Source organism: Agelaius tricolor, unplaced genomic scaffold (genome assembly GCF_023055355.1).
Source record: "Agelaius tricolor isolate 1412-34295 unplaced genomic scaffold, bAgeTri1.0.p SCAF_2, whole genome shotgun sequence".
NCBI classification, from domain to species: Eukaryota; Metazoa; Chordata; class Aves; order Passeriformes; family Icteridae; genus Agelaius; species Agelaius tricolor.
Genome location: NW_027269262.1, coordinates 23,059,517 through 23,087,167, shown reverse-complemented (window position 1 = coordinate 23,087,167; position 27,651 = coordinate 23,059,517). Strand labels below are relative to the sequence as shown.

At 38.3% G+C, this 27,651-nt stretch overlaps 1 protein-coding gene across 7 annotated transcripts in view; it reads right to left on the bottom strand.

The window, feature by feature from the left end:
* Positions 1-27,651, bottom strand: part of CTNND2 (catenin delta 2) — a 637,583-nt gene that overhangs the window by 290,756 nt on the left and 319,176 nt on the right. For all 7 annotated transcript variants that reach the window (XM_071454189.1, XM_071454171.1, XM_071454196.1 and 4 more), the window contains 2 exons: positions 10,170-10,204; positions 9,560-9,676 (listed from right to left, as the gene is read on the bottom strand). In XM_071454189.1, coding sequence (XP_071310290.1) covers positions 9,560-9,676; positions 10,170-10,204 — 152 coding nt within the window. The remainder of the gene's footprint in view (positions 1-9,559; positions 9,677-10,169; positions 10,205-27,651) is intronic.

Sequence of the window (27,651 nt, the reverse complement as noted above, 5' to 3'; positions counted from 1 at the left end):
ATCCCAGAATTATGCGGCTCTTGGCACTCCTGACTGAGCCGAGTGTGCAGGCACTGGCACTGCCACTGAGGCAGGAGCAGGGTGAGTGGTTGATCAGTCTGTCGTGGGGATGTGGGTGCATTTGTTTCCTGGCCCGTACTACAGGCACAATATTTACTGATGTTCTTTTGCGCTCTGGGTTCGCATGCCAAGAGCCTTTCTTTGTTCTGCTCCTACAGATGCTACTATAAGTCACTGTCATTTCCTAACGAGTTTCAGTAGCTGCTTCCTGCTGTGGATGAGGAAACACCTGGTTGCCTGTAAAGGATTTGTGTTTGACACAGGACTAAGCATTACAAACTGATCATTACCTCCTATCCATCTTTGACATTGCCACTAATTGTTCCTGCTGTCCTCGTCTTGACTCTCATCTTTCCATTTCCCCCCTCCACGTATGTTTTATCTGCTGTTACTGCCTTTTTTTTTTTTTTTTACTCTTCTGTACTACAGTACTAAAACTAGATTGTAAGGGGTTGTTTTCCTTAGGCATGGATTTTAAGTCAGTTGCACAGCATTAAATGACACCAGCTACCAAAATCAGATTTGTCACAGGACAAGTTCAGAGATATAAAGTAATATTGTGATATCAGTATGGAATTTATATATAAACACGTTTCATCTTGCAGATATAAGTAAACTCCAAGAAAATCCATGTTACAGGTCACAGCACATTGAAACAAAAATTCAGCCTGTAGGCTGCTGTGCAGAAATTGAGGGAAATTAGAAATTCATTAGTTGCAATGTTCTCATAGCGCTACCTCTGACACAGCAATAAACAATCTGGGTTTGCTTCTAGTTAATGGGAAAGCATGTGAAAAGTCAGGAGGGCAAGGTCACTTACATGCAGAAAATGTGTGTGGGTTTTGGGGAGTTTTGATGGATTTTTTTTTTTTCTCTGAGGATGAATGATCATCTGTTTTGGGGACAAGCACTGAGGCTTTATTGCATGACATGTGAAAAAATAAAAGATAAAGGAAGAAGATAAAAGAAAAGATGTGAATTAAATAAGAAAGGATGCAAAAGACAAGGATGTGGTAAGACAGAAATGGGTGGTTTAGGGAAAGATGGTGCACTAAGAAAAGGCAAGAGAGCACAGGAAGGTAAAAGGCTGGATGTTATGATGGTGTGAGTGTCTCCAGCTGGAGAACTTCCTGAGGAGAGGAAATTGCAAGAGGCAGCCTGCAGAAGTTCAGGTCCAACAATAAGGGCATGTACTGGGCTATCAGTTTTGAACAACACTTCTGCCAGTAGATTCTAGTGCTTTCCCCCTAGAAGCCTGTAAACTCACCCAGGCACCTACCAATCTGCAGAAGGGCAGCAGAAGAATTGAGATGATTGAAGCCCTTCACAGGAGGGTGCCCACAGCAACTTCTGTACCACCTCTGAGGAAACCAGGGAGAGCATAAACTGCTTCCCTGAACACTGATGGTCCATTCAGCCTTCACCAGGTTTCCTGCTTGCAACAATCACACATGAACTTGAAGACAGGCAGCAAACCAAAGAGTAACTGGACCTGAGTCCATCCTGAAGTAGACACCAAAGCCTGTCAGGAATCCTGGTGGTGAAAGCCCATACTGTGACTCTACTCCTAAGACTGTTCTCCTGCCTGCATAAGGGAAGCAGCCAAAAAGGAAAACTTCCCTCATGCGCCTAAAGTAAGAAGACTGACATGAATTTACCAGTATGTGATATGTCAGTCGCAAAGATGTGCCTGTTATACCATCCTGATACCCAGAAGGGCAGAGGCGATGTAGTACTGCATGGCAGTGTTTGAGCTACATCTCTTCTTCTGGGCCTATTCTCAATGCCTTTGAGCTCTGCCTGTTACAGAGAAGGAAAATAATCAATAGAGTCCAAGCTAAGGATGCTTAGTGCTGATGGAGCATTTCCTGAGGCAGCACTGGCTGTAAACACTGCTGCTGAGATGTAAGAGCTGGCTCTCAGCAGCACTAGAGCCGACCTCATTTCATCAAATCCTAATGTCTTAGTGGGGTGTAGCAATGAATCTACAGGAGCTTTTCATTGTCAGCTATTTGGTAAAGACATTCATCTCCTGCTGAGGATTGCCCCTGGAAAGCAGGTCTCTGTTTGTGATCAGCCAGTGGCTATTACAATGTTAAATGACTGAATTGTTATTTCATGCTCACACTTAGGGTGACTAGGGCCAAAAAGGGGAGATGGGTAAAGGAAACAACATCTTATCCCCATTTCTAACAAATATACATATTTAACAACTACTTTAACAGACTGAATTTGACTCACAGTTGAGATGATTCCCTTACAACTTTCTCTGTGAGAACACACAATGACACAATGAACAACTGTAAAACCAACCTTTGAAAAATGGTGTTCCCCTTTCAGAGATTTACTCCATTACAAATTGGGCAAAGATGACTTTAAAACCCCGAAGTTTTGAAGCGAAGATTGGCCAAAGTCTTGTTTTAGAAGAGATGAATGGAGTAAAGAGAGGCATCCAAAATGTCCAATTATAAATATTTACCCTAAATATATTACAATCCTGACAGAAGTTTCCCTAAAAAATCAAAATTTCATCAGACTTCATAATCTGAGAGATTTACCTGGAGCTATGAATGCTTGAGTCAGACACTGCCAGGTTTGCATTAATGCAGCAGACAGAAAGATAGTGTAGCCTGTGTTAGGCATTTATGCCACTTCTACTCCTAAGACTCTGATCCTGAAATGGAGGAGGGGCATGCATACTTCCTAGGGGTTTTTCAGCTTGGAAACATACCTCAAAGAGCATGTGATTTTATTAGTGTGTATGTTTACCAGGAGATCCCACAAGAACACCTCCTTTGTGTGCACAAAGAATGACTAAACTGGATAGCCCTGGCTCTCAGAGCAGATAATGAAATGGAAATAACTTCATCTGTCAAAAACTGTGATGTCCACTGTTGCCAAATTTCATCTCATTGAGCATGTCCAGCCATCTGACAGGTGGCAATTTCACAAAGCAAGAGCTATGGGATGGAAAACAGACATCCTTTTACAGATTCATTGTGTAAATAGTGCCTTTTTGTTTCAATCCATTTTCAGTACCTATAATAAAATCAGCTGATAAAAGCTGAAAATCATACAGGTTGAACAAGGAGTGCTTTTTTCAAGCTGGGACAACTTGTTTCCACTGGGTAAGGAGGATCTCTCTTATTACAAAAAATTGCTGAAACAAAAGCGAATTAAGAGAATAAATTAAGAGTTTAGCCTACCTTTTCAGCCTCACAATTAGACAGGGGTTTTAAGTGAAATCCACATCTGTCTAATTGTGACATCTGTATATAATTTCATGTGGTAAAATGCTCTTGTAACGTAATTCATTCTTCAGAGGGAAAAAACCCCAGCATCTAAATGGTACTTCTACCTGTTTGTGCTACATTTGGGGCAAATAGTTTCAAATGACTAAAATAGTTAATATATTGTGGGATTGAGACCAGAGTGGTTAACCATTATTTTTCTTCCCTAGAAGAAGTTGGACACTTTAAATTGCCTGCATTTCTGTCAATATGTAGCATCTGTGAAGTGCATTATGAAACGGCCTCAGCCAAGAAGATGGCATTATTAAATCTGCATTGTATTTATTCCCTTATTAGTGCTCTGAATTCTGCAATTAATCCTGAGCACGAGGACAACAGGGTCACAGACATAAATAAAAATATGTATCCAGAAAATGTGGGGAAAAAAATTCATCTGGAGTACTGGCAGTGTTGTGTGGGAAAAACTGCAATCCTAATAGAAACTGCTTGTTCTAAAAAAAAATAAAAAACTGAAATTAAAAATGAGCATTTAAAAAATATCAAGACAATTAGGGGAACTATCCAGGAAGTTTTTTGATCCATGTCAACGAGAGCCCTGTTCCTACAGTCTGTACTTTTGATTTAGAGAGCAAACAAGGAAGGTTGCCAAATGAAGTGGTGAAGCAAGTGAAAAATAATGAAATTATTCTGTTTCAGTTAGAAACATAAACACTGAAAGCTTCATAAATCTGCCCAATAATCCTATAAAGGCCAGTCCTATGGTTATTTTGTGGAGGCTGAAGCAAAGGAAAAAGTGTGGAAGATTTAAGAATAGATAAATTAAAATTAGAGACTTCTGTATTAGCAGACATTTGAGCCTGTGGTTTAAGCTAGGAAGAAAGTGCCAATGGATTTGCTCAGGAATCTTAGAAGTCTGCAAACCCTCATTTTGCTAATGCCATCAGAGAAGGAAAAACCACTGACAGTCTCCACTGCTGTAGACTGCAAGGATGCAGTGTATTCTGAAAAGACTCAGTGAGCTTCAGCTAATTGTCTCAGAAATTGTTTTGATGACAGTGTCATGTCAATCCTCTAATGTGGCATGCTAGTGACCCACAGGAATAGGGGGACAGAGAAACTAATAGAAGGGAAAGAAATATAGAACCAACTTTTCCTCCTGTTCCACTTTTACCCTACACTACCCATCTGTAAACTGCAAATTTACAAACACCATCAGGAAAAGATAGTTTGGTCTTAACAGCTGCTTAGAGGACTCCAGTTTCTCTGTCACAGAGGATGAACATCTGGGGGCCTCAGGCAGCTCATCAGGACCTTTCTCACTCATCTGCAGGCCAGACTGCAACCTCATTAAACCTTAATGACAAATGTCCTCAGCAACCAATCTTCTTAACTCAGACAGCTGTATATCTGTGTTTACTCTCTTTCTTTCCATGCAGGTTTCCACCTTTTCAAATGTTCTTACATATAATGTGAGTGGAAAAAAGGAAAAAAAAAACAAAACAAAAACAAAAAAGGAGATGCATTGACAAGGCAGTAAAAGGAATGGATCTGAAGTAGTTGTGTGATTTTGAGACAGTGGTGCAGTGATGGGAAGGAGAGGAAATAATGTCCTGCATTTTTCCAAGATTTCTGGTCAGAAATATTAACTTTTCGTCTCCACAGTGCATACTCAGCCATCACAAAATTTATTTTCACATGCCTTTCCTCACTAGATTAAACCACTCTGCCATGAAAATACCCTTCCTGAGCTACATTCACTGTTCAGTATTGCTGTGTCTCCTGAAACATCCTTAATGAGATAACTCTGTTCTGAACTAAATTTTGTTCCTCTGCATGCTTCCTCACCCAGTGATTCCAGGTCCTGCAGTTACTGTGCATTCCCATCCCTCTTCCATGACTCGTTTCCAGCATCTTATACGTGACTACATTGGCTCTCACACCTCTGGTTTTTCCCCTGACCCTATTTAGGGTGACAGTTACTTATCTTCATTTATGCAAAAGCAGTGCTTTTGAGTTCCTGTTAGAAAAAAGTAATGGCAAAAGGAAGAAATGTCTTCAGAGAGGAGCTGCCAGGCAAGCTGGGTGTTACAGCAACGAGGGGCAGGGAGGAGGATGGATTGAGTGCCCTCAGGGTGACCCCTGGACCCTCTGTACCTATGTCTGCTGACACCAGCAGGAGCTGTATGTGCCCTCCCTCGGGGACAGGGGGGATGTGTGGACCACTGTTGTTCTGCTGATGATCCCCAGGAACGCTCAGGACAGGCTGAATGCCCCTCTGAGGCCACAAAACGATGACAGGTTTGATGTAAACTAGAGTGACACAGACTTGACAGATCTAGAGCTACACAGAGATAATGAGAAATCACTGCAGTCTGGGGAACTGGACCATGGAGATGCAGGCTCAGGGCTCCAGTCAGATGCAGTTTCTTGCATAATTCTGGAAGATTCCTGACTCTTTGTCAATTGTAGCTGGAAGCACATGGTTTGAGGAGGACAACTAACACTGAGTTGGGACCCAAGAAAGAGGTGGGGGACAGTGCAGGAGCTCTCCTTGGTGGCATATAACCTTGTCCCAGGGTCAGCTCCACCACAGGAAGCTCATATGAGAGCTTGCAGCAGTTATGAATCTGCCTGTCTGATAATAATTACTTTAAAAGCAATGACCACTCTGCTTTCATTTCACCAAATAAAGAAGTTTTATATACCTAAGGTTTTCTAAATTTGCTGATTCACACTCAGTAAAGATAATTAGTGAGCATCTCTATTAGCAATCCAGAGGCCCTCTTGTTTAAGCCCCCTTCATGTGACTTGTCCCATTAGCCTTTTTTTCATAGCTTTTATTTGCTACTAAAGGAATAGCACATGTGAAGTGATGTTTGGGATTTAGAGTATTATAACAGCTCACTGCTATGTGACAACTTTTTACAATTAAGTCTGAGAAAATCAGAGTGCGTGAAACCAAATTGTAAAGATTCTGAGTAGAGACACACTAATCCTCTCCAAAGGCAGGGCTACTGATAGATTAAGTCACTAGACTAGATGCACACAGTTCAGAAAAGGAAGCTGTGGTCACATCACTGGGCAGGCTTTCATATGATGATTTCAAAAAATATGCTTCAAATGCATGGCAGGCAGGAAATGCTCTCCTCAGAGTAAGTCTTGTTACCTAAAATACAGTTTTCAGTTTTGCAGTCAAACTGCAGAGAAGTAAACAGAAGTATAATTGTCAAATTGGGAGCTCAAAAGTTAGAAAATGCCAGACTAAGTTTCCTCTTCTGAGTCATCGCTCTTCACCTCCTTCCGTCCTTATGGCCAGTGCACACAATGCAAAATGGTTCTGTGGTTTGTACTGCACCACATCAGGTCTCCATTGAAAAACGTTCAATACAAAGAAAAAACAAACAATAGCATCCTGGTGGATAATTCTACAGCACTCAATGTTTACTTCAGATACATCACAAATGGTGACTTTTGGAATACCTGTAAAGTGAGACATTTATATAGATCTCATTTCCTATTTCAAAATTGAAAGGATTAAGAACTGAAGTGTCTAGGAAATGCAAATACTGGTTTGAGACATTACAGAGTGGGCTTTAAACTTCCTTTTTGTATTATGCTTCAAATATTTGAGACTGTGCTCCCACAGTGCTCTGTTACAACAGTTTGTTCTCAGCACACCTAACTGGGAACACCTAAAACTAAGTATCAGCAGAAAATACTTTGAATGATTTCACAACTATAACAGGAAAGCTCTAGGGCACAAAGGAGGGACACAACAAAATATTAAGTAAATATGAGACTTTTGTTTTCATTGTGTATGTGTGTTCTACTCGTTGCTTACAGAAGTCAGAAGCACTCTCCCCTCTAATGTGCTGTTGCAATTTGAGCCTCAACTTGGGGTAACTTAGGCATGGACAGAAAATGTACAAAATAGGGCATGATAATAATTGTTTTCTAATGAATTCATAAGAAATTCAAATTATGCTGTACAGTCTTGACTTTTGTACTTTTGACTTTTAAAACACAGTAAGATTTTACCTGTCTGATGTGTTCGTAACATTTTACTCGAAATTCAAAAAAGACCTCCAAACCAGAAAAAAAAATCCAGTATATGAAATCCTAATTATATTTATGAGTGATTAGCAGAGCTGCAACTGTTAGCTTTGGCATATAGATCTGATTCTTAATTAAACCCATAAATGGCAAATAGCAATCTAGTTTTATTACAAGCTGAGCCCAGAGCAGAGGAATAACGGCACTGTGACAAAAGGCTTTATAAAATTTCCTGACAATGCAGAAGATCAAGCTTGCAGCCCTGTAGGGAAGCCTGCTTCCCTGTGAGCACATGCACCTGCCTGTTCTCTCCAAACCTATGTTTCTTAGGGACAGCAACTGTCCTGTCCATAATGATACCACTTTTCCTTTTCTGGGCTGTCATTCTCATCACCCGGTTGTCCCCTTTCTTTGCACTTAGCTCCTGCTCCAAAAACAAATCATCCAGCCAAGCAAATTCTGCTTTCAATATTCTGTATCGACCTCCTGCTTCAACAAACCTCAGTTCCTCTCCTGATGATCCCCTACAAATCTATCTCTATTGTTCCTCTTCTCCATCCCCATTTTCCATTTGCCCACATTCTTTATTTTTCTTTCTATCTGCATTCCTGTTTATCTTTTAGCTTATTTTGATGCTCCCCAGAAATGTCTTTAGTTTTTTTCATGTACACAGAATTCATTCCATGTACTATCTTCATCTTTCTCCAATATTTTTCTCTTAGTTTCCATCTCTTAAGCCAGTTTTGGGCAGTTCTCCATACAAGTTGGCCCCACTCTGCTCTCAATCTCCTCTATTGCCATCTACTCAGTTTAATCTTTTTATCACAGTATCACATTTTGAAGGCAATCCTTATCATGCTAGTCTGTTTTGTTTCTCCTCACCCCCAAATGAAGAAAAAACCAAGGGCTTACATATTTTCATCATTTTCCCCATTTTGTTCAGATCAAACAACATCTTAACAGATGTCAATCATACAGACTGTGTTCAGATTAAGCAAAACCATAACAAAAGTGTTAGTGACACTGTTGGCCCAGAAATCTTGTGCACATGAAAAATGAAACATTTTCTACTGTCCCAGGATCGTCAGCTTTAATTTGACAGCAAACCTTGTTTTAAAATAATGAAAAGTGTTCTGGAAAAATAAAATTCTGTATCCAATGTGCAATGTCTTCCTTCTGTCACCTGATGATCATATTTCAGGTGATGACTTGTCATTGCTAGAGATGCTTTGAAGAAGGTGGCTGTCACAGTTCATCAACTTCATCAGATGCAGGGGAGATTTTCCCTTTTGATATCAAGAAAGCTGAATTTGGGCAGCTACCTCCAAAGATGTGACTCAGTCAGAAGGTACTGGGTAGCAGGGATCAACTGAGAAAGAGGGAATGAGATGTAGAGGAATACTAAAAAAAAGCAAAGCCAGTGTCAGGAACCGCAGAGAAGTGAATGTGGGTTTATATTGTGGCAGATGGAGACAGAATATGAGATAGGAGCCTGAGAAAAAAGAAAGGAATCTAGGGAATTAACCTGCTTTTCCATCATCTAGTGCTACATCTGATAACAGACCAGTTAACATGCTGGAAAACAGTCTTGGTATGACTCATGAGCACAACTGTTGGTAGACATCTGCTCTACAAACACACTGAGTGGCATGTCCCTTGATCACTTTTGCTGTTGTGTAGCCTTGATTCCCTTCCCCAGTGGCTGGTTCTAGCCAACAATCCATCCACTCACTGCATAGCTGCTAAGTGACCAGTGAGCCAACCTTGGAGACAAGACTTCACAATTTTGCTCCAGCTGCCGTTCTGTGCATTATCTTTAAGTTCACTTACTTTTGTCTCTGTGTCCACAAGAAAATTTTAGTTGTAAGGAGTTACCAGCTACCTGGCCAAGTGGTTACAATCAGACTTCCTCACAGCCACCCAGTATGTTTCATTTTATTACCTTTGGATAGTGAAAAATTGCTGTTTGAATGTTGTTTTTATGGTTGTTTTATGTTTTTATGGTGGCAATGCTGAAGTTTTGTAACATGACCTTATAGTATAGTGCAGCAGCATTGCAATTAGAAAATATTTTCCTTAAAATATATTTCATGTGCTTGTTTTTCCCCCAAAAAACTAGCAGCACTTAAAGACATGCATTCAGTTTTAAAGCAAGAAATTTTTGAGTTCTAGAAAATATATTTCTAGCAACTTACTTTCACTGGCTGAATAATCCTGTGGATCAAGTATCCCTGATTCCTGCAGTGATCTAATACAGGAGTCCACCAGCTCCAGACCAGTGGTGAGTTCATCTTCTATATCCTTCTGACCATCTGTAATGAAATTAACAACATAAAAACGTAAAAGAAGGCCAAAAAGGTAAAGCCATATACAAGACAAAAGCTAAAACCAGTTTTATGTGACTAAGCATTCACAGCTGATGAAGGAATGGAGGCCACACATTCCCAGGACGCTGGCCATACTGAAAATTGTGCCATCCTTTGAAAGTGTGGCCTTGGATTAATAAAAGCAAAATGAGAATATTTAGGTCTAGTACTAAAAAAAGCCAGAGACATATTTAGCAATGCCCCTTCTCAAAACTCTACTTGGTTTCAGTGTACTTTTTGTCAATCCTAAAAACTTTTGCCAAATCCTGTCACTTTTTAAGTACAATTTTCACCCACTAGCAATGAGAAAAAACACACAAAAACCCCAACAAAACCCTCCACATACATCAAAGTGCTTTCTCCCTCCATCTTCTTTAGGTAAAAATGATCTTTCTGGGAGAGAATGTAAGTGATACATATATGTAGATAGGTACATTACCTTGTGTTTGCCAGTGAAACTGCTCTTCTGTTGAACTGGAAAGAGAAAGAAAAATGTGATCATTTTTAATTAAATTGTTTTGTAGTGTGCCATGAATATTCAGATATAAATCTATTCTGAAGGAACTGATTTAAGAGAAGACACTTAAGAATAAAAAATGTATTTAGAATACATAATTTTATATATATTTTTAATTAATGACTTATATATATTTTTTAATTAATGACATCATTCACTCAGCTGGAGGGAAGCATCTTTATTTCTTTATCACGTAATTTCAATCATGCATATAGAAATTGGCGTCTTGGTCTTGATATACAAACTACACTCTTCCAAAAAAACATTAGCATTCTTCAACTTTTTGGATCCTTTCATTTTCTGATTCTCCATGTTTATCAAGAAAATTATAAATTGCTTTCTCAAGTGAATAGTTACATGTGATTTCTGAAAGAAATTACGAGTCCTGGTTCTACTGATTATTATGTGCATTTTTATATTATTCAAATGTGCAGCCAAGTTAATTCAATTGACCTACACAGGAGAGTAAATTTAGATGTGTTTGTGCTTCTATGTACAAGCACTTAAGCAACAGAAGGTCTTAATTTTAAAATAATGAGCATGCACACCAGAGGATGGATTGGTAGGGGTTTTTTTATCCTCAATAAAATGAAAGATACATTCAAATGAATGATAAAATAAATTGTATATTCAATTAGGCAATTACTACACTTTCCTCCAAGGCATGCTCTGTTTATGCTTCAATATAGGTATTTCTCACATGATGAGAATACAAAAAGGATTCAAGTTACTCAGTGCTACCCATTCTTTTGATAACAGTGAACTGATTATTACACCTATGACTAAAAGATTTTTCTGTACATTTTTGTAAGATACTTTTAGGGGAGAACAACATTATCTGTTGCACTCATAAGTTTAAAAAAAAAGAAAAAAACAAAGACTGAAATTATTTTAACTTTTCCAACAATTATATTTATTTTTTCATTTATTTTATGATGTTGAGACTAAATGCTCTTTTGGATTAATAAAAGGATTTAAATCTCTAATTGTTTTCCCTCTTCCTAGCAAATGCTGGATCATTTATGAATACATCAGTATACCTCCTACTATCTATGTTCTGAACAATAGTAATGTAAATGAAATTAAATGCTTCCTTGTGGAGGTCTATTTTTACAGTAAAGAACATATGCAAATTATTTACCAGATTTGATAGTGTTAAAAAAAAATTATTGTCTAATTTACATAAAAATATTTCTAAAAGAACTTTTAATTTCTACCTGGCATCATAAATGTTAACATGGCAAGTTCAAATCTATACATCATCATAAATTTCCTAATATCGACGGTCTGTGGTTTATATTGACTCACAGTAGTGAGATGTTATAGATTAAGAAACCAGTCCTTTGATGAGATAGAGAACTAAAATTCTTGCATTCAAGTCCACTGAAATTAACAATATTGAAGATAGGCATTGCCAGAGTCCTCAGACAAACAATAATAACTGCAAAGTGTTGAACTGGATGAAATTACCTTAATTTAAATTACCTTTGAAATTAAGTCCTAGTGGTGACTAGGGACAGTGACTTTTTTTGAAATAACACTTTTTCCAATTTTACATTCCTTTTGTCTGATCTTCAGATGTACTAAATAACTGCAGCTTCATCTGACACACTGGGACTTGAGAGCAATCTTCCCTTCTGTAATTAGCACAATCCATAATAAGTAATGTACTACTTTCCACTCCAAAGTCCCTCTTCCAGTATCCAGATTTCTTTGTGACAGATATCACCTCACCAGCCAGAAAAAAAAGTAATATCTCAGGTGGCATTCTTGCTGGCAGAATGAATTACTAGATGTTGCTGGCAAGAACACCATGATGTAAAAGCATATGCCACCTCATCCAAGTAAGTTAGAAAAGAAAATCAAGTCATGCGTAAAGAGCAAATTACCACTTCCAGGAATTCCAGCTTAGCCCATTTTAAGTAGCAAACTTGTACAAAATTTAACAAAGGTCATTATGTTTAATGAATCACTTATGGTTGATTCATAGTAATCCCCAATACCACTTGTCTGACTTCCACAGAAACACTGCACAGTACCCATATTAATCTCAGGATCACAATGAGTTTCACTCCATTTTGACTTTTCCAATTTTAGTCATGCTTCTCCTCACCAGTGCTGTAATGGTCTTTCAATAAATAATGTAGCTTTTAGAGTCATGATGGCAGAAACACCATCAGAATTTTTATCCTAATGCTACCTTCTTATTCAGCATATGGAACATGAACCAGGCTGAGCAGGGCAGTGGTGAGTCCCCATCCCTGGAGGTATTTAAAACATGTGTGGATGTGAAACCTGGGGACATGGTTTAGTGGTGGACTTGGTAGTGCTGGGTTAATGCTTGGACTTGATGGTCACAAAGGTCTTTTCTAACATAAAACATTCTGTGATTCTCTATTAAAGTTGTATTTGCTCCTACAAAGCTATCAGTATATTCTGGTATGGAAAGAGTGCTGCTTTCCTCAGTTAAATTCATGTTCTTTAGTTTATAACAATCCAGTACAGTTGGATATTGAAGCTGCCTTTTCTTGGTTGTAATCCAATGCCAGAGCCTTGCAAACAAACATTTAAAGGGTTTCACTAGAAAACTTTATTAGAATTTGCCATAGGTTTAATCTAAATACTCTTTATTTTTCCTTTTTCCCTTTTTTTAACTGATCTTCCCCTGCTTTTGGCCTGAAAAAGATTCCTGACTGAAGCAACCTGACTTGTTTGTGCAGGAAGCCTTTAGGCTGTGTCACGACTGTGCCAAATCTGCTTGAGTGAATAAAAGGGCACACTTTTCTGTCCTTTTCTTTCTGGTGTTTCCCAGCTGCACAAGAGATCAGTACCATTGACTGTATAGTTACATCAAATACATGAAAAGACAAAAACCCAATAATTAACAGAAGTATTGTCATAATAATTTTTTCAGCATGTTCAGCAAAACGTATTTTTGCTTCATATTTTTTTTATAAAGAAAAAATGCATTAGCAACCACTTTTCTCAATATTTCTATGCCTCATTATGTAAGTTTGCAAACGTTAGTATCTTTGACTGAGCTAGATGAGCAATAAAGTTCTTTATCAATCTGTTCTGAGTATGGTTGGAACCTGAGCCCACTTTAAGAGTTTGAGGGAGGGATTTTAACTAGAACTACATTGGTATAGCATTAGAAAATCCTACCATAAAAAACGACTGACCTGAGAACTCAAGCAGGTACAACTACTACATCCCTTAACCCAAACTTAGAAGAATAATTGTAATTTATTTATTCTTCTTTTATTTTTGGTATTCAGTGCATCCTATTTGTAGTTCAAATGTTTTAGGTACAAATAAGACTACTGTTCTACTTAATTCTACCTGACTTACAGAAAGAATCCTCCATCACTATTTAACTGTGCAAAACCTGATTCTTCTATGCTTATATTGCCTCTGGAAAACTCAATGCATTGAAGGAAAATCTCAAGGAAGCTGAATAACTTAAGAATGAGAAGATAATGCTAAAACCCAAACATATGAGCAAAACACTAAGAAGAATATTTTTATATGTTTAGTTCTTGATGTTAATGTTTAAGCTAATGAACCTATCTTCTGTAAGGATGCACTACATTGTGCTTAAAGCTTTACCTTTAATAAGTACCTAGGAAAGGAAATATTCCAGTAAAAATTGTTTTACCTCCCTAGGCAAGAATGAGGAAAGTAAATATCCACAGAAGAGTCATCTTGATTCCAGCTGAACTCACACATTCCCATTTCCACACAAATGTCATAAAAGCACCAAAGCAGTGAGAACCCTCTGTGTGTGCCCTTGCATATGGGGAGGGCGAAAGGCAAATGAGCACAGCACCCTGCAGGGAGCTCATTTTGGGGAGCATCACCTGGGGAGCTCTACCTGCCTCTGCACAGTGAGGGAACAGCAACAGCACAGAGTATTGCAAAAACACAGATTTTCTACAGCCAACTGAGGATGTCTGACTATTACCAGCAGCTCTGTACATCAAGTTCATCCCTGTTCAGGCACAAACAGAAAAATCCCAGGCTGACCTACAGTTTGTCCATAAACAAGCAACAAACGAGGGAGCCTTCATCTTTCCTGTGCCTCAAATCAAGTTAAACAAGAAGCAGGTGCCCCTTCATGATGGACTTGATAGGAATCCACCATGATAAGATCAGCCAGCACCTACATAGCAAGGTGAGTTACAGAAGACCATCAAATGCCCCTCCCAGCAATTTACAGGAGTCAAAAGCAGTTTTGGAGGTGTAGCAGTGAAGGCTCCACATGACACCAAAATAATGCTTTCCTGGACAACATTCACCAGCCATGTTTCTATAAAAGCAACCAGAGTCCTCAAGGGAGGTAGCCCAGAGGTGGGGAATGCTATTGAGTATTTTGGCAGAAAGAAAGCTGCCTGAGACACCCCCAGACTGTGTTGCTGTTAGGGCCTGTACGAACACCCAAACACACCCAAACGCCCAAAGATTCACTTCCAAAGCAGGTGCTGGGAAGCAGCAAGGGCACCTTGGGCTCAGCTGAACTCCTAGAAGATGGATGTGTGCCTGTGGCACTGGCAGCAGGGACAATGGTAGGCAAAGGCAATTTACACCAAACCCCAGCCCAAGACACATTTTGCACACTACCTGGCCACAGCAGTACTTGCAGCACCCCTTAGGTTTAGTTTCAGACATTACATGGCCTAATGTGAGACTAAGCCCACTTCAGAGGAATGGTTCTGAACCTTGATAAGTTCAGGACCATTCAGTGCAAGAAGGAGCTCCACTGCCCTGCACACCCTGCTCCAGCAATGGTATTTACTATGCAGCCTGCAGAAATTCATTGCTCTTACCACATGCACCAAAATACATCAGTGCACATGCACAGCAGGCCAAAGCAGTTATGGTTATTCATTGCCTTGCTGCTCCCCAGAAGAACACCACAGCAGAGCAACTCAATTCTTGTTGGGAAGGGAGGTAGGGTTTCTTTCATTCACTGTTGCTGGCACACTCCTTGCTTTATCACTGAGCCTGCATACAGGCTGCCAGGACAAATTCACACTTTTGTATTCCTCTAATTACCCAAGAAATGTTTGTGTGCCTCTCCTTACTGTGAAGTCATTCAGTTTACAGTTGTCACTCATTTTTTGAAAAAGTGCTATAGCTATCTGCTACACCAAAGTATTTTTCTTGTTTTCTAAAACAATTAATGAAATTATATCTAAAACAATTAATGAAATTATATATAACACTACTGTAGAAAAGCTATGAAAGGATTTTACAAGGAGTTGTATCAGCACATGGTTTTTTAAATTATTTCTACAATGGAGGTACACAACCATTGCTGTATATAATTACAGGCAGATATTGTCTCATTGATTTTAAAATTGTTTTTTTGTTGTGGAAGGTGGAAGAAAAAAGATCCAGAAGCATTTCACAAAAAGCAAGGAGGCTGAAAAACTAATATTCCATCTAAAGCAAAGGAGAAGCAAATTTTAAATCATCAGTACATTTTAGGTTATCTGCAAAATAGTAAACAACTTTTAGTATCAACTATCTGGTGGGGAAAAAAACCAAACAACCTAAGAATAAATTTTACATTAAATAATCCTGCAAAAAAGTACCAACCCTTCAATAAATTGCCATAATAAAAAACAATCCTCAAGAGCAACTTTTGGGTTTTGAGGCCAATTTAAAATAACATCAAAATCTATGACATTGGTAGGCACTCCCTTCACCTCTATAAATGTGACACTGTAGGCTCTCTCAAATATTGAATAGCACTATTAGTCAGCTGTGGTATCAACCTGGCTGCCCTATCAAGAAGTCCTTTTTTTTGATGTTCCAACAAACCTCATCCAATTCCCTACAATGATCCCGGAAAATGAAAAAAAAAAAAACCAACAAACCCAGTCCAACAAACCAAAATAAATAAACAATACCCCCACAAACCCACACATATTTTACTGATGGCTGCTTTCTTATACCTTGGAAATTTCAAACTGATTTTCAGAATGATGACAAAGTTCTTAGCTGCAGATGCCAGGAAACCATTCAGGTGGTTAATTCCCACCTTTATTAGAATAGCCTCGCTTCAAGTTCCTGCAGGGAAAGAAAACTGTCTAATTTTTTTTCATAGAAAAATGATTGTTATTCCCTAGGTTTTATGAAATCAATAGCAGAACTTTGTGGCTGTGCTGTGAAAGTTTTGTACTTCTTTCCAATGATACAGGGAAATATTTGCAGCCAAATTTCTAAACAGGTCTCAAGAATCAATGTTTTCCTCTACATTTAATACCTGCAGAAATTTACATGATTTTCCTTTAAAAACAATTTTTGCACTGCTTTGGTCCTATTTATATTCAATTTCCTTATGCTGATTGTGCTTAATAAAAGTGTTCTGTTTCTTCTTATTTAAATGTGATTTAAAATTCAGGTGCTACACCACTAAGAACACTGTTCAAGTACACAGCATGCATGGAAAGGCAGCAGCAGCCTTGCATTCCACACAAGGGAATTAGCCCCTTTGCTAAAGGGCTTGCAAAGCAGGTGCCAGAGGCTGTTATTTAATGGACAAAGCATAACACAGCCTGTTTCCCCATAGTTTTTGACCATCACTCCTGAAATGGTCTACAAGACCATCAATGATAGTAAATTTTATTTTGTTACTGAATTAATTTCACACAGACCAACCCCCCAAAACACATTTACTTCGCTTTTGAATTGACTTGGTCACCTAGGGAGGGAACACTTGCTACTTCACTTGCAACCAGCCAGTTTCCTTTAGCTTCAGTTCCGCAGACAGACCTGGCATGACAGTGAACACAGAGAATTCCTTCAGAGTGGAAGCCTTCAAAGCTCTGCTGTTCTAAGGAAAAGAATTTAGAGGGCAATAGGTACTTGGTGTATTTATTTAACTTTAAACTTGGACACAGCAACAACATTAGGGAAACAAGCACCGTGTGATTGCCCTGTTCTCACTCTTCCCCTGATGTCCCTTTAATGCCCTTAAGCATTCCAGCCAGGATACTGGGCTGGATAGACCCCGGTTTGGAATCAATACAGCCACTCTTCTGTTCTTATTTAGAGAAGCCAAAATCAAACCAAATTACTTAATTTTGTAATTTCCCATTATTAATTAATTAAGAAAAAGGATGATGGTTCACAATAAGAAGGAATTAGCTCAAGGCTGGATTTCTGCTAATAATGTTAGTTCTTCTGGTTTGCTTCAAACCTATTTTTATTTGAGAAAAGAGCTCATTTCCCAAACTGAACATAGGTACACAGGAACACATTTAGAAGAGAATAGAATTAGAATATTTCAATTGCAAGGGACCTACAATGACCATTGACTCCAAATACCTAACCACTCCAGGGCTGACTGAAGCTTATACAGCAGATTATTGAGGTCATTGTCCAAAAGCTTCTTAAACTGACAGGTTTGGGGCCTCAAGCACCTCTCTAGAAGCCTGCTCCAGTGTTTCACCACTCTCTTGGTAAAGAAATGCTTCTTCATGCCCAGTCTGAGCATCTCCTGACACAGCTTTGAACTGTTCCCGGGTGTGCTCTGTCTCTGGATCCCAGGGGGAAGAGCTCAGCTCTTCCTTCTCTCCTTCACCTCCTCAGTCAGCAATGAGCTCACTGGTCAGCCATCTTAAAATTTAAATTTTTGCCGCTTCTACACAGCAGAGCAGTTTAGACAGCAGCATACTGTGATATTCCTTCAGTCCCAGTGGTGGTATTTGGATCTGATCCAAACTCAATAAGCATCTAAAATAGAATCAGAAATGGCAAATTAGAGAAATCAATAGTGGATAGATAGAATCATCTCTGCCCTAAGGCAACAGAGCAGTCTGGTGTCTAAATCACACCACAGCCTATCAGTACCCATAAAACTGTGTTCTTCAAGCATGCCTTATTGACAACATTGCACAAAAAGTAGGATAGTTGTTGCCATGCTTTAAAGAAAACAGTACCATGCCCTAAAAGATAAAGTGGAGTCTAGTTTCTTCATTCCCACCTCCCTCTTATTCCAAAAGTTTAGTTATTAAAGCAGTCGTGCACAATGTGATGGAACCAGTTACAATATTTTGTGAGAAATCAAAGCAGTGATTAAGTTCAATGTAACCATTGGGCTACTCCCTGTCTTTCCTATTGAAACTTCTATTCTGTATAGAAAACAATACATTATTTTGGTTAAGAAACTCCATTATAAAAGACACCACCACAGCTACATTTCCTTCACACCAAGTTTTGAAAGATGCCTTCAGGGAAAGTGTGCACACTTTAGCACTGAGGAAAGGTATTTTCCCAGTGGAGCAGAAAAAGTTACTGAAGACCAAGGAGCGAGAGTGAATTTCTTGTAAGGTGCCTTAAACAACCTGTGTTTTGATGCTGGGTAAGAAACATTCAGTGAATACGAGATTGATTCTTTTCTGAGGCACATAGTTCCCTATGCATTGTATGAGCACTGTGGTTTGGGTGTTAACTCAAATCATGGATGCGTGGAGACAGTCACCTACAAATAAGAATTAAAACACATTTTTTCAGTGTATTTTTGGTTCTGGTCCTTGGTACCATAACATTCATTTCCAAATGTACATGGTGTAATGTACATGAAATTCCTTTAAGGAAACCCACTTCTGTAAATGAAGACATTGTAATTTTTTTTTCCTAGGGACAGCTAACTGCTAGAGCAGGTAAAAAAGACACAGAACTAGTAACATGAAGCTCCTTGTCTTTTCAATACCAACAAATTGCACAAGGATATTCCTTCTGCAGAAGAGTTAATCCTTAACATGAAGATTAAGCTGAGAGCCTCATGCTGACCATTGTTCTAGGTAAATTATGTAAAGTATGATCACACTTTATATGACTATTTCAGCTATAATATTTGTTCTGTGTTGTCCTTGGTAAATAATAGAAAGGGATTTTCTCAATGTTTTGAAGGGATGATTCATTTTAAATTCAGCACTTCCTTAGGGAAATAAAGCAGACAGAAGCCAGACGGCCTCTACCTTGAAGAAAGTGTACTCCATGCAGGAAATTCCCAATACACAAACACAGAGCCTGTCACTGTGAAATCACACATCACAGCCCTCCCCAGCTCTTCTCCCTTACAGCCTCTTCACATTAGCTTCACTCAGCTGCTTCCAAGAAACCTCCCTTCACAGGGCTCTCACCTCCACCTCTTTCCTTGTAAACAATTCTTTCCTTGTCTTTGCATTCCTTTTCCCCTCTACAGAAGAAAATACAGAACCAGGATGTTTCTTCTTTTTATTTAGCTACTTCCTTCCCTGCAGCTTATGCCTGTTGGAGCCAAGAAGCAAACTCCTACTGTGCCTCCACAGTGGTCAGAAGGCCCCTGTAACTAACAAAGAATAGTCTCAGTGTCAATATATTGTCTGAATTTGGCACTGAAGAGACTGCATGGTGGTCCCCCACACCTTATAGGTTGTCTTTTGTTTCCATATTCTCCACCAGATGTGTGAACATGAAACACTCTCATTAAACACTCCCATGAAACCCTCCCATGAAACAGAAGCAGATTCTGCAGGAAGCAGGAAAGATTTTGTTGATCTTTTTTACGGGAGAATTTGGCATCATTTGGTCCAGTCTCCACTTAAAGGTGGGCTACTTTTGAAGTACTGTCCTGAATGTAATTTAGCAAGGCACGTGGGAGACTCCATCAGTATTCTGCTGTTCAGCATTTGTTCAGTTAATTATCTTTTTTTTAATAGAGAAAATAAAGACTGATAAAAGGTGAAATCAGAAGAATTTGGTGAATTAAGATGAAAGAATTGAAGTCTGAGAAGGGAGCACATCTGGCTTTTATAATTTAGCAAGGCTGAAGAACAGGAGAAAAAGAAATAGAGGAAGAACATATGGGACAAGGACAAACAAGTTCAAGCTGGTCACTGAAATTTTTGATGGAACTTTAAAAAATGTATTAAAACATCACAGAAGCAGCCAATCCCACACAATTTGAGTTGAGGTGTGAAAACTATACTCACTCTGCTCTTAGAAGGCTGGTTGGTAAGTTTATTAGAAAGAGCTGATATTAGTTCCAGCTTCAAGGAACTGAAGGGCAGCCCAGGATGGTGCCTCCAGTTCTGTATTTGAAATAACCTTAATCTGTGATGCTGCCAAAGTGATGATTGTTACAGAGCAGTATCCACACATAACTGATACCACCAGAAACACAGGCAACAGAGTTTTCTAGAAGCAGCCAGTACCAAGAAAAATGTATGCAAGAACTGATGAGTGGAACATTTACATTTCAGTGGATGAATATAAAGGCAACAGAAAACTACTTTCCAACCTAAAGTGTTAGATGAATATAAAGGTAATTGGGTCTGTTAGGTGGGTGATAAGCAGCTGGATCAATCCATGAAAAATTGCTATTGGTTTATGATTTTAACAACAGGAGTGAAAGTTCTTATTTGTAAACTGTCTGTTTATATATAGAGTTGACAAATTATCCAAGCAACTAAAATGGCACATGGTAATAACAGCTACTTAGCTATATGGATAACCTTTAATCACACATTTATTACTGAAAATGACTAAAATTATATTAATGCAAGCTGACAAAAAGTAAATGTAACCTTTAGACAGATTGGGAGCATTGTTGTAAGCACAGAGTCTTTTTATTCTGGCTTTTTCCACCACTAAGGTGCAGAGGGGAAAACAAGAATCAGTTCCCTATGAAAATAATATTTCTTCCATTATTCATTGCCTACCAGAAGGAATACAACACAGGAGACACGACACAAGTAAAACCAGGTTCATAGGTCAGACATTTAGCAAAGACAGATGTAAGAAATATGCTGCATTTTTAAAAATTATATACAGGCATTAAAAAAAATATTCCTAAAGAGTAAAAGGATATTTTTTTAGAATAAAGAAGAAAATATCTTACAGATATCATACTAGTGATGCTGAAAAAAATAGTATTTTCAATCATCTTTATTCTTAGAAGAACATTACAATATAAAATATCGTGAAAGTTACTAGACAACTGAACCAATCCTTTGAAATTTTGTTTTGTTAACAAAAGGATGAAATCATCTTTCTACTTATATTCTTTACATCCAGAACATGAAGTCTTACAAGACAGTTAAATATTAAATCTTTTAATTTAATATATAATCTACACATTTCAATACTGAATTACTTCTGTTGCAATTACTTTGCAACAAAACTTTATGTTCTGATCCAGTCCCGAAGGTTTGCCAGCCAGGTAAGCCATGAAGGGATGTACTCCAGTAGCCAGAGTTAGACTAAAACTCTGATCAGATCCAAACACAAGTGCTCAGTCAGCTTTGGAAATTTTACATGACACTTCTTTGTTCTTTTTGGCTTTTCTATAACCCCTCTATTGCTCACTGTCTGCATATTGAAGCAAGTACCAAATTCCCCATCTGCACCTATTGCCATGCAGCTGATATTGCTACAGTTGAATTGCAAATTTTTTCCTAACTCTTGTGTCCTGTTTTGGGCAATCTTACCGATAATCATTAAAAACAAAAGCATACCCTTGAATTTCATATCACTGCTCCATTAAGCTGCAAAAAGGACCATCTTTCTCTCCACAAAATGGGGAGACCAAAGCAGAGTGTAAATTGGAAAAGTAGTGAAAGCTGTCTGTTACTTATTTATTGTAAAGTTTTCCAATGCAAATGTGGCAAATATTAAAGAAGTGACTATATTCCCAAATATTACAGGTTCTCACATTGCATTGAAAAACAACGCAGGAGGCTCAGCTATATGCTTTTATCACTTGTAAATATTTAAGAGACTGTTTTTAATTTATTTAACTAGTCTGTCACTTATGGTAGCACCTGAGTTCACATCTAAGAACATTTTAATAAAAGAATTCAACTGCTGAGATGGCTTGTTTGATAAAACAAAATTCTACCGACTGCAGTCCTCAAAGCACTTCAAATTTGAAAGTTGTAAAACTTTAAAGCATTAAGATAGGGCAGTGATCCTCACCCTGTGCACAGGACCATCAAATACTTTCTATAAAGTCTGCACAATTATGCAGAAAAATGTTAAACCATATTTGGTTAAATAAAATCACTGCTTTTCTCTGCTGACTCTGCTGAAACAGTAGACAAGGGAATGAAACCCAGATCTCAAATAACTAGCTGAGCTTTACATTGCCAGATACAATTCTTTGAAAGTTCTTTGTTTTGGTGAAAAGGTTACTGAACCATAAGAAAATTGAGTTCTTGGCTACCTAAGCAAATCCCTCTCTAGGATTCAACGTTACTTGTTCAAAACAATTAATTAACATTTTTTCTTTCCCATGCCATGTAGATCCAGAATCCCACTAGTTTTCACTAAAGCTCATGCCACTAAGTAATATTTTCCTCTTCATGCCCATCTAAATCACCATGTTCCATGTTCAGAAATTCTACATATACATAGAAGTTACCAGCTTTGCATTTATTTTAAGCTTTCTTTTCTCTGATTACACTAAATGAAACTTCAAGGGGTTGTCAACTGAGTTATGCCATCATTCACTAACTCTCTTAGCTTCTTTCTCCCTGAATATCTTAATCTAGGCTTAAAAGCTGATTGTAAAATTGAGATTTTATATTACTTATTCAGTGCATCTTGGAAATAGTCCAATCAAAAAGCTAAATCTGTTCTCACTGCAAAACAGAGCTAATATGAAAAGCAAGGAAACCAATTTTTTTTTTCTCTCTGAATATGAATCACATAAAATCTGTTCTAGACTTCACAAAATTAATTTTTCACAGTACAGAAATGCTAAAGCTAAGAGTTGAAAACAATAATTTTGCTGAAGAATACAGTGAGTTTTGTGGCCATTTTGAGGAAGAACAGTATTTGCAAGTTAGCTTCAGGGCTGTCAGTGTCAAGAGCAGAGACAAATTTTTACTGCTCATCATGTAGCAAAACCTCTGCTCAAAGCCAGGTCAATGAGTGCTGGCTGGGAGGTATTCCTAGCCTTCAATTGTTAAAAATTGTATCCAGATCTTAATTTTTCTTTTGTTTAAAAAAAACTCAAAACAGTGAGTAAGCAAAAAGTTTATGAAGAAAACATGAAAAGACCCACTGATAAACAAAATTCTAAGAATCTCAATTCCAACAATTTCTTGTGTTGAGAAATATAGTTCAATACAACTCTGTGCACAACAACTAGGTGGTTTAGACTTCAATGCAAAACAGCTTTGATGTTAGGATGAGCTGGAATAGAAGTGATATGTACAGAGAAAAGCATTATCTGGCCTGTTTTCAACAAGAATGGTGTTCTAGTCAGGGATAATGGTAAGGAGAAATTTAATAATACAGTATACTCAATGTCCCATGATGAACTATACTGTGTCCAGTCCATAAGTGAAATAAGCAGATGTAATCACAAATTTTGTTATTCCATCAAACTGGGGGTGGCAATTTCTAAACAGACATTACAAAATATGATACCTATTTAAGAAAGGAGGAAAAAATCAAAACTATCAACTCAAGCCTAGGCTGGCTTCTAAAGTTAAAAATTTGCTAATAAGTTAAAAGGAAAAGAAGTAAATGCACTTGATTTTATTAAGGTTTCACGGAGCACAATTTCTTTCATGGAGTAAAATAAAAAGAAAAGTAGATCTAATACATCTGGAATTCCATTGGGCATTTGACCCATTATCAGATGACATTGCCAAGTTAATAGCTTCAAAAAGAAAGTGAGAAACAGTACAAGATTCAAACACTGTGCATAAACAGAGCCAGACAAGAGACAATTGGCAGTGTTAAACTGAAGCTGAGCAAGTGAGACACAACTCAGCACTCCCCAAAAGTCAGTCTTGGGGGAATTCAGTTTTGCACAGAAGTATGCAAGACAAATTCAGGCAGTTTGAAAATGAGGCAAGATCAGTACCTGAAAAAAGGTATTAAAGCAGTCCTTTGGTATTAGATAAGACTGGACTTCTTGACCTCCATCTGAAACTAAATACTATTAAAAATTGCATGTGAAATGTCAGTGATGCACACTAATAGTGGCCAAAAGTTTTCTGTCCTATTTTTCTAGTCATTTTGTCTAGTCTAGTTGTTTTCACCACTGAAGAAAAGAAAAATTTGAAAACCTGTTCTTTTGCAGCACTGTAAGCCAATAACACCTTTAAAATTTCCATCTTACACATAAAGACTGCCTTCTCAAGACTGACATGTTCAGTGAAGTCCTCTTTACAAGAGCAGAAGCACTTTCAAGAAGTAATACATAATTAAAATAACCTACACAGGAATCCAGGTTGCACTCCATGACTGAGTGACTCCCCTGTGTGCCAGGTCAGTTCCAGGCAGCTGCAGAGCACAAAGCTGGAGACACTGACAAGAGGTGACCTTGGTGTGACAGCCAGCACCCTCACCTGCCCTTTCACAGGGTGAGCTGAACTGGTGCTGGGCAGAATGCAGAAATACCGAAGTGCATGAGTGAGCACATCACCAGTAGCAGAAGAGGATCGAGGATTCCCTGGAATGTCTACGTGAGGGGAAAGCTCTCCTACGGCACACGGTGTTTGTACACATGGTGGGTGGCCTGACTGCCTAGTTAATTCCTCTTCACTCCAACCCAAAACTTCTATGTTCCTGCTACCCAGCACCTCTACTCAAAGAGCTGAAAACCTTTTACATGAGTTCCTTGGGTTTTTTTTAGATATTGTTCTGTTTCCTTTTTTTCAGAATTACTATCTTCTCCTCCCATCTCCTGCCTATTACAATAAGCATTTAATGGAACTTGTGACAAGACCGAGCACACTGGAATCTCAAATACTATTTATCCAGTGAATAAATATATTTATTGCAAACAATTAATGGATCTTTTTATTTCTTCCTAAGCAGATTTTAGATTCAGATTTTACTCAGATTTGTAGGAGTTGAAGAAGGTAGATTACTGTGCAAGTGAGGTTGTCCATAAAACATGAGATTAAAAATGCTGGTATATTAAGCAACTTGATTCCAAGTACATGAAGCAGGTATATTTGCACATGCCAGTACTTAGATTCCACACATAGATTTAACTCCTGTAAACCCAGAGCCAATGCTGCTTAGAAAAAGCAGGTGTTTTTTTCTGGCTTGTACAGTGTGCTTGCCATTACTGTTGGTGTCCTCCTAACCAGGACATCATATGTAAGAAGGTCTGGCTGCCTTTAAAATCCAGTCTCAAATTGCATTGCAGACAGGGAAAAGAGAAGGTGAATGCAATCCCCATGTTTGCTTTGAACCTGTGAAAGTATAACCTGGAGTCACTGGGACAGCAGAAACAGCAGGCCATGATACCATCTTCTCAGGGCTGAGTTACATTTTCAGAAACGTATTTGAAAGGAAAGGATTCTTTCAACAACCTCTTCAGCTGAGGGCAATGAGACATATGTGGCATCACCTGAAAACCAATTGAAACTTGTGACCAGAAGCCTGCCTTCATTGAAATTCACTCTTTAGAGTGCTGACACAAGATATACATGTGACAGATAGGGCCACTTTTCTCACAGCTGCAGAACAACCTGCTAAGCAAAAGTGTGGCATCAACTAAGTGAAAGGCTATCTGACATAAGATGGGCACCTTCCCCTTTCTCCTTCAAGCCCTTTGTAAGTGTGCATTTGAGCAAAAAACTCTTACTTCTGGAGAAAAAAAAAATTCCTTGTCAGTGTGTAACTAGGTCAGGACACTTGAGATAATTACTATGTGTGGAAAATTCAGCTTTATGGGAGCAGCTGACCACACAGTTATTCTGTAGTTATCACTTTCTTCCACAAGGCTCAAGCTTTTCTGTTAATCCAAAAAAAATTCCAACATCAGCCCCATTATTTTATGAAAGCCTTGACTACCTGGATGTGTCCATAAAAAGCCGGGCCCTACGATGATGCAGATTACACCTGCCCTGAATTCAGCCTTCTTTCTCCATGTGCCCCAGTCCTATGTAGCACCTTAAAAGCCCCAGCAGGAATCTCCAACAGGCAGATTCCATACTGCTCCACTGCAATGTATGTCACCAGTGCCTAACTTACTGTATCAGAGCCATCAGCCAAGGGTGACCACAGCTCAGACACTCCACTATTGCCGCTACACCTTTCTGAGCCTATCACACTGACTTCAAGAGCACTTCCATTTCCTTCCTGCTCAGTAACAAACTGAATGTGCTTAAAATGCTCTGCATTGTAGTAGCCAAATAACACTGCCTGCCTTAGGAGTACAAACTCCTCTCAGCTTCTAAGGCAAACAGACTAGCCAGGGTCAGCACACCTTGCTGGTCCCACTCATGACATGTGTACCAGCAGGCGATCCACTTGACAGCCACCATCTTTGGCTGTGGAAGCTACAGACCACCTGACCTGTCAGAAAACTAATTCCCCTACAAATTGGCCACGTCTATGTAGCAAATTCTAGACATACTTACAGCAGCAATAATATTTGAATAATTCTATAAGACTAGAATATGGCCCAATCAGTAGCTAAGAGGTTTATTTTTGTTTTATTTATTTATTTAATTAAAGAAGCTATGCTCACTCCTCACATCACAGTGTGAATCACATTTAAAATTAATTTAACCTTATAAATATTCCAGTCACAAACATTTTTTCTATCTTTCTCTGACTTCCATGTCTAAATTCTATTTTATCAATTTTCAGCTTTAAGGTTGTGAGTAATACTTTGATTTTTATACAAATGGATTACTGGATCCACAGCTGTCAGTACAATTATGGCCAAGAAGTTTGTAGCCTAAACAAAACTACAGAAACATTTAAATAGAACCTACTTAAATGAATAACCAATAAACCAATATTCCTGGTAAAAATATCATATTTCCAGGGAGAAAGTTATTAAATATGTTTTTATTGTCCATTAAGTATGAACTTTGCAATTGTGAACTGCAATGTATAGACATATGTAGAATACAGATTAGGTACCACAGCAGTAATTTTATGATGCTATTATCTCCTAAAAATTTGATAAAGCGATATGTAAGAAGACATTTAAACAGAATGAGATATGTACTTAGGGATCAAATACAGATAACAGTAAATTTAGGAGATGTTACATGTGTAAGGTAGAAGATGAATATAGTGAAAATCAGAAACAGCTGCTAGAGGTTATTTCCCTTTCAGTGAGCCAGACCCAAAATTAATAGATTTGGTGCTCAAAATGAAGTCAAAATGAAGCCTTGCATCTGAAAATGCTGCATTTCTACAGTATTCATAACTAGACTCACCTAAGTTTCCAAGTCCAATATCCTTTACATCTGAACTGTTGTTTTGTAGCCCCTTGTGAGGCTACAGGAAATTAAGAAGTGGTCTTTTGTTGTTTGTATACAGCACATCTATTCCCTAACATATATTGCCTCTCTTCATCAATCCAAGGCAAAGGCAGCGGGGTGAAAATACCACATGAATTATATCAGTGTGGAGATGAGCATTT